This window comes from Myxine glutinosa, chromosome 5 (assembly GCF_964187855.1).
Source record: "Myxine glutinosa chromosome 5, kmMyxGlut1.1, whole genome shotgun sequence".
Classification (NCBI taxonomy): Eukaryota; Metazoa; Chordata; class Myxini; order Myxiniformes; family Myxinidae; genus Myxine; species Myxine glutinosa.
This window is the reverse complement of record NC_136265.1, coordinates 48,928,495-48,942,783: the sequence shown is the minus strand read 5'-3', so window position 1 is coordinate 48,942,783 and position 14,289 is coordinate 48,928,495. Positions and strand designations below refer to the sequence as shown.

Sequence of the window (14,289 nt, the reverse complement as noted above, 5' to 3'; positions counted from 1 at the left end):
TTTATTTCACACAACCATTCTCCATTCACCTGTTGTTGCACACCTGTGCAATCACACCTGGTGCCACCTGCTCCCTCCTCCTCTTCCTGGACCAGTTGGTCAACACAACACACATCACCACTACTCCCTCATACACTGCTCCACACACCTGTTCAGTTGCACACCTGTGCAATCACACCTGTTCAATTCTCACCTGTTCAATCTTCACACACACGGCATCATCTCAGCTAACTACTCCCTTCTGAAACTTGCGCTTCCCAGTCGTCCCTTTAAACTATTGCGCTCCCTCGTCATTATCATCCACACTAATCTACCTGCGTCCCCACTACAGGTATCAGTCACTACCTAACCTTATCGTCACCTAATGTCATCTTCGCTAGATCCCTATCAATATAACCTAACCCACCCGGGCTAGTTTTCACTGCCATCAACCCCATAAGCTATTGCTCCTTTGCCCCACTGTGAGGGATGGTGGATTTGCCATCCCACCACATCGGGGGTCTCTCACTACCAATTTTGCACATCAAATTTCAACAAATCAAAAATTTGCCAATCATCGTACCAATCATCAAATTTCGCCTTTTTCTAATTTCGGGGCCGAAACACTATCATCACCCGTCTACTTATTACATCCTCTCGGTGCGCCAATTCCCTTCTAAAGCTCGGCTTCGTACAGCCGAGCAATGAATGCGGGTTGTTCCGTGCCAGCGGCTGGATGCGTCCGGCATTCGGTGCAGGGACGGGGGCTTACCCGTGCCGAGATCCCACGCACCATCTCGGCACGGAGCCATCCAATGTCCCGCTCTCGACCTGCCGGCACGTCTCACCAAAAAGTGGTCGCCATGACGACCCTTTCTATCGGGCTGCCAGCTCCGCCTAGTGGAGCACGGACGCGGCCGTTCAAAGCGAGGCCCGGCACGCACCGAGGGCCCGATTCGGCTAAAAGTCGACCTAACCGCTGCTCCGTTTAACGTCGATGCCTTACCTGGATGCTTATACCCCGCAGCCCGTTCCTTGCTCACACATCCAGCCGTCTCCATGCTCCTCGTACCTTTCCTTACACACCTCGGTACACTCATTCCACTCCCAGCCTTGGTCACACACCTGACCACCGAACACTTTGGCACACATTCGTTGGTCGCACACCTCACCAACACACCTCTTCGTGCCCCCTCCTCGGTCACTTCCTCTGTGACAATCACAGGTGTGCTCTCATTCGCACACCCAACCACGTGCCTCACTACCAACTCAAATGTGCCTTCCCACACACGCTCTACCATTCCAGGTGTGCATCCTTCCATTCCAGGTGTACATCCTCGCTCACCTGTCATAACCAACTCACGCTCCGTTTCACTCTCACTATTCTCACCTCCATTCTTGACCGCGCACTCACCCTTACTCTCGACAGCACACTCTTTCCTCATGCACCCGTCCGTTACACACCTTTCTCGCGCATCCTCTCGCGCACACTTTTTCGTTACTTCCTCCGTAACACTCACCACACCGCGCTTCCCTGTGCTCCCTCGCACACGCGCTACGACCGACTCACTCCTGACGGCACACTCACTCCTCGGCGTGCACTTTTTCCTTACACACCCCATGGTCGGACATTCTCGCACACCTCTTTTTTCGCACACCTGACCTGTCGCACACTTCACCAACGGCCTCTCACGAACACCCGGATCCAAACCAATCCCCAAGCCGACTGAAGCTTTCCTCACATCATATACATTGCCACTCACCTCCGTACTTCGTCCCCGCACCTCCTTTGCCACCTGCAAACTTTTTATTTGGTTAGTGAGCACCTCATCATGATTTGAACACAGACCTTGTACATATTCCATGACTTCCTCCTTTATCTCCCTTTTAGTTTCTGTCCGTCTCTTCTTAATTTCACTCACCCCCTCTTCCACCTCCTCTAATTTTTCCTTTACCTCCTTCATCTCCCCGTGCGCCCCCTCTATCTCTTCCTCTAACGCCACTTTAACCGTTTCTATGTGCGTCCTCACCTCTCGGTCCCTCGTCTCTATTACTTCTGTCACCTCTTCCAACTTCTTCGTCAACCCCTCATGTACCATCTGACATTCCTTCTGTGTCGCTATTAATTCATTTTTTATGTCCTTTTGTGTCGCTTTTAACCCTCCGAGTACTGCAGTGTTCCTTTGAACCTGCTCCACTAACTTTGTTTGTCCCTCTGTCAGCTGTTCCACCTCCTCCGTCAGATCTTCTATTCCCCCTTGTAACCTAGCCGTATTATTCCTCACTTCTTTCTCCATATGCTTCTCACCTCGCTTTACCTCCTCGCGTAGCCCAGAGACCTCCTCACTTACACCTCGTCGTATCTCCTCCATCTGGTTCCCCATCTGTTCGATTTCCCGGGCGGATTGCTCCCCTATTTCCCGCAATTTGTCTTCCATCCTATTTTCTAACCCCATTAACCCATTTTTCACCTCTTTTAACCCATTGTCTAACCCCTCAAATTTAGCTTCTAGCCGTTCCCCCATTTCTCCCATTTTGCCCCCCATTTTGCCCCCCAATCGCTCACTATCAGCCCTCGCTCCGTCCCTCATTACCCCCATTTGGCTTCCCATTACCCCCAATTGCTCACTCTGAGCATCCATCCGGTTCCCCATTACCCCCATTTGGCCCCCTATCCTGTTTTCCATCCCTTTGAAATTATCGTCTGTTTTTACCATAAAGGCCATCATCTGTTTCATAAACAGGTTCCAATTCATTGGCATCTCGGGTTCGGCTACCGCGACCACGGCCGCGGCTAAATTTGGTGCCGCTACACCCACGTGCGCGAGGACGCCATTTCGCGCGTCCGATACCCCCTCAACCACATTGCCAATGTTCTCCTCCTCTCTTTCATCCACATACAATTCCCCGAGGTCCTGGGTCGATTCTACCCCGTCTATCTCTCCCACCGGCATCCCGTCGCCTTGACCAGCCATGGCGCGATTTCAAAGTTCGGGTTTTTGTAAAACAACACAAATTTCCAGCACTTTATAATTTTGAGCGCGTGAAACGCGCTCCGGATCGAATCCCACTTCCCGACACCAATTGTTACAGTATAACACAATTGGTGTTCCAAAATTTGGGCCTAACAAATTTAGTCCCAGGTCCGAATCCAACTCCTGACAACCAATTGTTACAGATCGCGGTTAGATGTTGTAGACCGAGCGGTTGGTGACCGCGACCTAACAAACTTACCCGATTCCACCCGAACTTTGGCCGTATCGCACCACAGCTGCTCAATCAGGGAAAAGACAAAAACGACGCAATGCAAAGAGGAAAAAGGAATAAAACGAGAAGACGTACAGACGAGTAACTGGGTTTATTATTATTTACACACAAGCAAAAAGCAAGCAGTCACGTTTATTTACAACACATAAGACGCAGGTGACACAGTGCAAATTTTAGCTTATCTACAGACTTAATTAAATACCCAGGGACAGAACAAACAAAACAAACTCACGTATACAAGAAGGGTGGAAAGGCAGGAGGATGGCTGGAGGGAGAGGAAAGGTCCAAGGGGGTTCTGCAGCTCAACCGGCGCGCTTAGCAGCCGCCGTTCCTTTACGGTCCTGCTCCAAACCGCCGTTCAGGCCCCCTTTGGCTGTTGGGTGTTCTTGCTGCTGCAGCCTCCGTCCGCTGCGTTCCCAGGACTTGTCTGACTCGTTGGTCCAAACCCTCAACTCCTTCTTGTTTCTCTCACTCCTCACCACCGACTCCTTACCAACGCAACCACTGACCCTCCTCAAGCAACCGACTCAGACCAACTCCTTGCCTTTTTGTCTTCTGCTCTCCTCTGTAAAAACGCATCTCTTCTCGGACACGCCCTGCCTTGGGTTATATAGGCCCCCGCCCCTCAACCTTTTCGAACCTCCCTGATCGCTCTTCCTCCGCCCTCTCTAGCCAAACCCCTGGCTCATGGTTGGTCGAGTGGGGCTGGCTCACTCCTCCCCTCTATGACGAGGTGGAGACACGCCTTTCTTCCCCGACTCGAGCCTCGTGGTCAATGGCGGTTATTGGAGGGGAGGTAATATGGGCAATCGAGGCTCAGCAGTGACGAGAGGGGATGTAATATGGAAATGGAGGTTTCGGGGATGGGAAGGAAAGGGAGATTTTGGGGATGGGAAGGAAGGGGGATCTATTCTCTTTCACTGGTGCAATGGAGTATTTCAATTAATGGAAGACACAGCCTTACACTAATACACATAATAAGGATATAACTGTCAAAAAAAGATATATCGTGTCCTGCATGTATGTTTTATGGACTAACTACGGGAACGCCCTTTTGACCTTTATACAACCACAAACGGAGGGAGGAGGGGTGATATTTTACAACGACCTTTTACAACAACATTTTACCACAACAATAAAATAAAAAAACATTCTCATATCCACAACAATATATATATATATATATATATATATATATATATATATATATATATATATATATATATATATATATATATATATATATATATCTATTTATATATCTATTTATATATACATATATATATAGTCACGTGAAAAAGTAAGTACACCCCATGTAAAGTTTTGACTTTTTCAACATATTTCAACATACAGCTATTTGATCTTCATTTCAACAATATTGATAGATAAAGGTGATATAAGATAATAAATATCATGAAACATTTACATTTTGTAGTCCATTGTATAATTTAAATAAACATAAATGCTAATTTCGCATGTGGAAAAAGTAAGTACACCCCGACATTTATCACTACTTCAAATACCTAAAATTAGAATCAGGTGCACCAGCTCAGGTGCAAATGATTAGAACATCGTCAGAGAGGATCATGGAGGAACCTGTCTTATTTAAACCTCAGACATTTAGTTTGGTTTGCTCTTTGTTGTTGAAGTGTGCGGCGTCACCATGCCTAGATCAAAGGAGCCCTCTGAGTCCTTCAGCAAGAGGGTTATAGATGCCTACGAATCTGGGAATGGATTTAAAAAGATCTCCAAACAATTTGAAATCAATATTCGACTGTCCGGAAGATCATCTACAAGTGGAGAAGATTCCAAACAACTGCCAGCTTGTTCAGGCCAGGCCGCCCCAGCAAGTTCAGCCCGAGAGTAGACCGCAAGATGCTGAAAGAAGTCTCTAAGAACCCCAGAATGTCATCACGGGACCTACAGGTAGCTCTTGCCACTGTTTATTTCAAAGTGATGAGTCTACCATTAGAAAGAGGCTGCACAAATTTGATCTACATGGGAGGTGTGCCAGGAGGAAACCTTTGCTGTCCAGAAAGAACATCAGGGCAAGACTAAAGTTTGCCAATGAACAACTAGGCAAAGACCAGCACTTCTGGAACAATGTGCTCTGGACAGTTAGTCAAATGTAGAGCTATTTGGCCACAGTACCAGAACACATGTTTGGCGAAAATGAAAGACAGCATTTGACCACAAGAACCTGATACCAACTGTAAAGCATGGTGGTGGAAATATTATGGTTTGGGGCAGCTTTGCTGCATCAGGGCCTGGGCAGCTCACCATCATAGAATCCACTATGAATTATTCATTGTACCAGAGGTTGCTTGAGGATAATGTGAGGCCATCTGTCGGAGAGTTGAAGCTCAACCGAAGGTGGACCTTGCAACATGACAATGACCCTAAACATACCAGTAAATCCACCAAGGAATGGCTAAAAAGAAAGAAATGTAGGGTTCTGGAATGGCCAAGTCAAAGCCCGGATCTAAATCCCATCGAGATGTTGTGGGGGGATTTGAAACGAGCTGTGCATGCAGGAAACCCCTCAAACATCGCACAGCTGAAAGAATTCTGCATGGAGGAGTGGGCAAAAATTTCTCCCAGTCGATGTCAGAGACTATTAGACAGTTATAAGAAACGCCTACTTGAGGTTGTTTCTGCCAAAGGGGGCAATACCACCTATTCGAGCCAAGGGTGTACTTACTTTTTCCACATGCGAAATTTGTATTTATATTTATTTAAATTATACAATGGACTACAAAATGTAAATGTTTCATGATATTTGATATATCATATCACCTTTATCTATCAATATTGATGAAATGAAGATCAAATAGCTGTATGTTGAAATATGTTGAAAAAGTCAAAACTTTACATGGGGTGTCCTTACTTTTTCACGTGACTGTATATATACACTGAACAGCAAAAGAAACGTCAGTCAGAATCAATATTTTGGAGTCTTTATTTTCAAGTCATGATCAACACGAATTGAGATTTAGGATCAACATGAAACATTACAGGTATGGTCACCACAGTTCAAACAATAATGTGAAATGTTCTGAATAAGAAAAACACAAGACCAGGTGAGAACAAGGGAGGTCAAAATCAGTATCTTGTGTGACCCCCGTGAGCGTTGATGACAGCCATACATCGTCTGTACATGGAGTGGATTAATCGGTTGATGAAGGCATTTGTCACTTGGGCCCACACTCTGAGAAACGCCGGACTGAGTTGAGCTGCAGTTGTCGGCCTTGGTCGAACGTCATTCAGTCTTCTTTGAACCTCGTCCCACAAGTGCTCTATCGGGTTTAAATCGGGGCTGAGCGCGGGCCAGTGCATGGTTTGGATGCCATTCTGTTGCAGGAAGCCCCTTGTTGCTCTGGCAGTGTGGACACGGGCGTTGTCCTGCTGGAAGACATGATTTCCGTGACGTCCAAAATGTGGCACAACGTGAGGTCTGAGGACTTGATCGATGTAGCGAGCAGCTGTGACACCATTGCCTCTTCCTGGACCAATATTCTGGAACACCACAGGACAGACGTTGTGATTGAGAGCAATAGCACCCCATACCATGATGTTTGGACCACCCCACGAGTCTCTTTCCAGCACACAGTCATCTGAGTAGCGTTCCGCACGTCTACGCCAAACTCTCACTCTGCCATCTGCCGTGGAAACACAGTATCGGCTTTCGTCTGAGAAAAGAACGGTTCTCCACTGCTGGTAACGCCAATTTTGATGCTGTGTGGCCCACTGTAGTCGGTCAGGGCAGTGTCAAGCTGTAAGAATGGGGCCACGATAAGGCCTGTGACAACGGACATCCCTGTTCTTCAAACGTCGACGGACTGCATCACCACTAATGTGTCTCTGGTGGGTTCCAACTGTTTGTCTTGCAGTTTCTGTAGCCCTGGTAAAGCGATATTGGATGTGATGACGCACAATCTGTCAATCCTGTCGTGGTGTTGTTACCCTCGGTCTGCCACTGCGTGGGCGGTCATCGGTGCTGTTGGTGGCCTGGTATCGTTCCTGTAACCTGTAGATGGTTCTCACGTTGACATGGAAAGCATAGGCAACCATTCGTGCAGTCTGTCCAGCATGCAATCCTCCAATAGCCTGGTCTCTCTGAATCCTCGTAAGTCTGGGCATGGCGCTGGCATCGAAACACGAATGATGAACACACGTTTTGGGGTGCCTTTTATAGGGAAAGTCACAAGGAGACGCACGTGCATTTTGATTTCCATGGGAATCATGCACGACTTTGTACCATGGTCGTTTTTTTGCCTGCGTTTTGGTGACCTGTTTTTATCCACGTGTGCACCACTGTCGGTAGTTAGGATTAAATGTAGATACAGACTCATGTAAATAACGAGATATCTAAACGAAATGCATTGATATTTCTATGGGAAATGTTCAGGAATTATTTTTATGAAGTGACGTTTCTATTGCTGTTCAGTATATATATGGGAGCATAAACTGGATCAGCACGTCGCTGCATCCTTGGACGACTCCTCAGCACCATCCCGACACACACAATCCTGCCACCAACCTCCTTGAGAGAGCATACAGTACCCTCGTACTCATTTCGCCAACCTCGGAAGGATGACAGGCTGAGTCAACCCCACTGGGTATTAATTCAACAGCTGAACGGAATTCGAACTCGGGACCTTCGGATCCCAAGCCCGCCACCCTAACCATTCGGCCAACACCAGCTATGTTGTACCTATACATCGATGTAATGTATGCGCAGCGGAGATGATGTTGTCCTGAAACTTTAATGTCGCACGTCAATCAACCCTAAATTAAAAAACAACAACAACAGTGACCTTGTTTCACTGTGCTCTTGCACAACAAAATTTTCATCTTGCATAAAAATCAAGGAAGAGTACAAGAGCATTTGCCATTCCCAACAGTTTAGAAGTTTTAAGTTTTGCTCCAACGTTCTTTTGCACCAAATATGTATCGCTCATGCAAAGATGGCAGGTTTTGACTCTCAACTTACTTTTCTCCGCTTCAACTGCAAATTGCTTTCTCAACTGACACAGGACTCCCGTGAGCCACGCAATGCTCTTTCCGTCCCTTCCCATTCTTCTGCAACAACCATGTAACTTACAATTCCTCATACCCACGTCTCCCAAACTCCTCCATTCCAATTCCTATATCGCATCCTTCCCCTCCTCTTCTAGATATCCATTGTCTTCTTCCTAATAAAAATACGCCATTCATGATATACACACCTCTATCCACCAGGCATTGCTCACATGTAGCACATCAGCAATGAGGTCCTTGGTGATGTCATCCACACTATATCAGCCCTCACTCCATTCTCGTCTCTCTCTTTCTATTTTGCTTCGACGAAGGGGAAGGCACGAATCATTAGCTCCCTGTAATCCTTTATGGCGGATGAATTCATCCATTCGGTTCTCGTGATTTTATTATCTTGTGCCACCAATGCAGACCACCAGTCTTTCACTGGAATTATTGACTACTTAACCTTGGAAAGGAATTGGGAGGGCTTGAGAATGGTTAATGGGGGTGGATAAGATCATGAGTACGGATGGGGGACGACGTGATGAGAGGTGAACAAGCATCTTGAAGAATGAGATTGAACAGAATGAGGAAGTCGATTCCAAGGGGCGAGAGAAAATAACAAAATGGGAGGTGGGCATCGAGCTTGCATTTCAAAATCCAGGCTCACAATTGATCTTCCTAGGAATTGGAATGATGGGCAAGCACTGCGGTGCGAAACTTCATGACTACAAACAAACAGTATAGATTGTATTCTGTGGAGTGGTTGTTGAATAAAAAATTTGTTATACCCAGACTTGCAACCTCCACAACCATCACTACTAACCCTCCCCAGCCTACAGGGGATTTTTGGAAAAAACAATACCACCCGAGGGAACAAGGCACAGGTGCACCAGGCCACCGTGTCATAATCAGAGCAAGACTGTAAAAAAAAAAAAAAATATATTTTACCTTCCGCGGTTTGATCTGCAGTTCCCCTCTGGCCAGATTCACGCTTTAATAAACCGGCCATCAAATTTCTTGGCCTACTTAATGTCCTGCAATTTCCTTTTTAGAGCATTTTCCCTGCTAGAGTGGGGGTTAGCCTTGCGGGCCCCATGACAATCATCATGGTTCCCTTTTTTGAGGCAATGTTTTTATGGCCGGATGCCTTTCCTGATGCCAACCCTTAATTAGTCTCTTACGACACAGGGATACGGTGTACCTATTCTAAACCGGGGCACGCACTGGCACGTTCATCCCAGCAAGCTGGTACTCAATTTGCTGACCTCAGAAAGATGACAGGCTGAGTCAAACCCCCTAGCGTTAATTCAGCAATCGACCGGGATTCAAACTCTGGATCCTAGGATCCCAAGCCGACACCCTAACCGCTAAGCCAACACCAGGCTAATGTCCTACAATTGTTGAATAGATTTTGATTACTTTTTTCCCCCCCATTAATAAAAACCTCTATATTTTGCTATTCATCCAACTAAGTTGGAATTCAAACTAGGATTGCGAATAGGAAGAAAAATCCGCTCGTCACAACAAATCTTGGCATGACTGTTCCTAATACCGGCACTGCTGCACATGACTACTTGATGGAGATCTGCTCTCCCCTCTTTGGCTGGTGCTCCTGCTCACACCTAGCTCGGCTTCACTCTGTAGAAACCAAAGCTTTCAGAATCATTGGTATATCCCATGATGAAGCTGATTCTGAGGGCATTTCACTCTCTCACCGCAGACAGGTTGGTGGTCTTTCTGTCTTCTACCGACTCCTCTCCAGCCTAGCTCACCCAGCACTGTCCCCCAAATATTCCTTCAGGTCACACAAGAACTGCCAGCAACCCTCTTCTGGTGAAACTACCAAAATCAAGAATCCCTGCTCACCTTCACTCTTTCATTCCTCTTTTTTCCCGCCTCTGGGACAATTTAATTTCGTGATTGTCAGTGATTGTAGGTTTTGCAAGTTCGATTCCTCGTCCAGACGAGTGAACAATCATCGCCATGATCCAGCCGTCTGTATGTTGATTCGGAAAGCCAACACGCTCTGTTCGTCACAACCATGTTGCTGTTCGACTGCCAAACTAAATAACTCGCATGCAATTTCTGCAGAGATGTTTTCCCCTTTTGTTTTGGTAGTATATTACTTCTCTCGCCGTGTGTGTGTCTTTCTCACCTGGTAAACATGATGCGTATCGGTGGCTTTCTTACGAAGAAATACTGATGGAATCCACACATTCACGAGCGCTCTCTGGTTCACAAGTGCGCTGCGGAACGGAAAGGAATGGAGGACAGGCAAACGATGAGTGGAGCTATGAGAGCGTCAGGGAAAATATGATGCAGCGACTATGATTCCGAATAGCATCCTTGCTCACAGCTGCTTCCAACTGCCGCATGTTCATCGAGCCTCATAAAACTTTCAATGGGATTTAAGAGCCATCGTTATGAAAGTTTAGCTTTTTTTGATACGACAGTTTAACGGGATGATCAGGCATTACTCCCATGCTCGCCTGCATGATGCCAGGGGATTAAATTCTGACAAACTCAGTTGTGAGAAGAGATATAAATATATGGAGTAAAAAAATAGATGGATTGAGGGGTGGCAGAGTTTGAGGGGATGGGAGGGGTTTAGGAGTTCAAAATTCCACAACTTTCAAACGCATGATATATAGATGGCCCACAAGCATACTATGTAACAAAAATGATTCCTTGCTCACCTGTCAACGTCTGATAAGTTTGGCTCTTCGGAGCTTTGACTTAAATCTCCTGGGAGCTGCAGGTAGAAAAAAAACAACAACATTTTACTGAGTTTGTTTAATGAAAACTATCTGGGGAGAGGCAGGATAGCTTAACTTGAAAAGCTGTGCTCCCATCTCCAATGTGTTTTCAAAAAAAATAAAAAATAACTGGACCACCTTAACACTGACATTTGGTTACGTGCCACCTGGATGTGATATTTCATAAATCACACAGTCCATCAAGAAACAAAGAAAATCTGGCTGTCCTGTCTGGAATATGGCCGTTCAGGATCTATCAGGGAACCGGCTGCAAGATAGGCCTACGGGCCGGCACTGCAGCGGAATGCAAAGTTCCCTATGTGAGTGCATGACAAAATAGGTACATATTAAAGATCCTCAGATGGAATGAGAAGTGTAGGAGTAATTGAAGAGTGAAGAGTTTTAATAGGTTTTGTTCCTACCGAAATCCTGCTTCTGGAGGTTCAAACGCACATCTGGACTGGCAGGGTAGCCTAGTGGTAAGCACACTCATCTCGAAGTTGTCTAGACTGGGTTCAAATCCTGGCCCGGCTACTAACTGTCATATCGGGGTCTCGCAGGCAGGGTGAGGCCTCAATGTGTTGAGGTGTTGTACAGTTGAGGTTTTGTTGAGGTGCACCCTATCCTACAGAAGGTGTTGCATCAAAGGCACAGCTGCACCCTCAACCAATGATGCTGCTTCCTACCTTTGTGCTGCATACGAAATACCAATAATAAACATGCATCCCTTGAATTCCGGATGCAAATTTGCAGTGGTTCTAAACACCCATTTCCCTGGATAAGAGCACGTACAAGCTGTCAAAACAAATAATAATATACATGGGGAGCATAATTATCCAATAACTATATTTATGAGTAATATGTACAAAGGAATAAGTATATAAAATATGAATCCGGGTTAAACGACGAGATGCATTCAAAACACGGGCGTGCAAAGTATGGTGACCCATTTCAAGAGCTTTATCGAATATGAATGAGTTATAAAAACATGAATTATTCATACAAAATAACTTGATCTAGCTGCTTATTAAGTGATTAACTGGAGCGAAGTCGATGGCGTGCCAAATCCCCAGGCTTTCCACCTAAAGCAAAGTTCAAAGATGAGATAAAGTTCCACCAGGAATGACCCAATAATACAATTTTGAGTTAAATTTTTTTTTTCGTTTTGACCCCTGTGACCCGAGGTAAAATCGAAGTTCATCTTTGCATCATAATATATACTTATGTCAAGTTTGGTCAAAATCCCATCGCTGGTTCACAAGTTATCACGGTAATAGGATTTTACCTAACATGACCTCTGACCTTTGACTTCTTGACCGAAAAATCGAATCAGTTAATCTTTACATCATTATATATACTTGTATCAAGTTTGATTTAAATCCTTTCAGCTGTTCTCAAGTATCACATTTTTACCTGACATGACCTACCTTTGACCTCTTGAGGCCAAAATCGAATCAGTTCATCTTTTCATCGTAAGATATATTTATACCAAGTTTGGCCAAAATCCCATCAATGGTTCACAAGTTAGCGCGGTAACAGAATTTTTACCAAACGGGACCTTTGACCTCTTGACCCCATAATCTAATCAGTTCATCTTTACATCATAGACATAGCTGTACCAAGTTTGACTAAGATCCCTTCAGCCGTTGTTAAGTTATCGCAGGATCGAAAATCTATCACAGACGCACGGATGGATGGACGATCATGGATGAACGGACGGACGGACAGACAACCCGAAAACATAATTCTTCCGACGACGGGCATAAAAATCTACAAATAATCGTATAATCTGTCGACCCGAAAGTCATGCCATGATTTCAGAGATGCGAAATGGTCTTGGCCTCATTCTAAATCATTGTGCAATTGCAAGTAAATGTTGCTATAAAAGAATGCAAAATCATGATGATGGTGATGATGACAATGATATGATGTAAGCAAGATGGCTACAATCTTTACTCCAAATGCCCAAGACGATTTTGTCTGCAGGAAAGACAACATCCTGAATGCTTCGACATCTCACCTCACTGCATCAATGTTGCGTTTGAGAGAGAGAGAGAAAGAGAGAAAGACTTTTGTATCTTTTTATTATAAAAGTATAAAACCATTCCACAAAGCAGTGTTAAACCAAGCAACGAGTTCAAAGAAACATTGTATAAGGATCATAAACACACCAATAAAGAACAAAGGATATTCAAAAGAAATCAGCAAGTATAAAATTTTACCAACCAAAGGTGAGGACACAAACAGAAACCACAAACAATTTTAAAGGAAATGCTCACACAAGAGCTCAAGAGCAAATTAAGCGTTTGATTAAATAAAGTGAAAAATTGAGAAAGGGAAAGAGAGGGGGGGAGAGAGAGAAGGGGAGAGAGAGAGGGGGAGAGAGGGAGGGGGAGAGAGAGAGAGGGAGAGAGAGAGAGAGACTTTTTTTCTTTCTTTTTTTTTTCTTTTTTTTTTTATTGGTGATCCCAATGCGATCCAAATGGACAGACCAGGAGACAAACCTCACACAACCAGTAGCCGGGAGCGACAGAGCATCCGTGTCCTTCCCAACCGTGTTCCTTTCTGAATGCACCATGTAACACGTCACCATGTTCACTGCTGGAGGAATGTTTGTGAACGCATTACATCATAACACTTTTCAGATATGTTTTCCTTGATGAACTTGGGGACTTGTGAGCCACTCCAGAGGTGTTGGAAAAGGCCGATCGTAATGGGCAGGTGCTCCATCTTGGAGGTGCTCCATCTTGGAGGTGCGCCATCTTGCAGGCACGCAATGTTGCAGGTTATTCATCTTGCAGGTCATCCATCTTGCAGGTGCCCCGTCTTGTAGGTTCTCCATCTTACAGATGCTCCATTTGTATGAAGCTTTGGAGTTGCAAGCTTTCTGGGGCTACAGCGGTGATCAGTTCACTCATTTACCCCCGGGTCGAGCTGTAATCCCCCCCCCCCCACAAATTTGGAGAGAGAGAGGGGGAGAGAGAGAGAGAGAGAGAGAGAGAGAGAGGGGGAGAGAGAGGGAGAGAGAGAGAGAGAGAAACATTCGACATTTGTCCCCGTTTGTTGCCAGGAAAACATTGTTCACAGTGAAAACCCAAAAAACAATTCAAGGCGATGGCTGTACAAGTTTAAAATGGGAGACAAGATAAATCATAAATTCATTGTAAGAGAACCATCAGCCAGTTGACATAAGGATGCCTTGACACACCACCGTTGTGAGAACACTGTGCAATCATTCGATTGAAACTCAAGATTTACACGCGAT

General features: G+C 45.4%; 1 protein-coding gene across 2 annotated transcripts in view; it reads right to left on the bottom strand.

Moving 5' to 3' along the window:
• SNX29 (sorting nexin 29) overlaps positions 1-14,289 on the bottom strand; it is a 476,585-nt gene that overhangs the window by 97,804 nt on the left and 364,492 nt on the right. The window contains exons 19-20 of one of the 2 annotated variants that reach the window (XM_078778010.1): positions 10,965-11,020; positions 10,424-10,514 (exon numbers count right to left, since the gene is read on the bottom strand). In XM_078778010.1, coding sequence (XP_078634136.1) covers positions 10,424-10,514; positions 10,965-11,020 — 147 coding nt within the window. Of the gene's footprint in view, positions 1-10,423; positions 10,515-10,964; positions 11,021-13,485; positions 13,959-14,289 lie in introns of those variants that run through there. The other variant, XM_078778011.1, reaches the window with a different exon arrangement.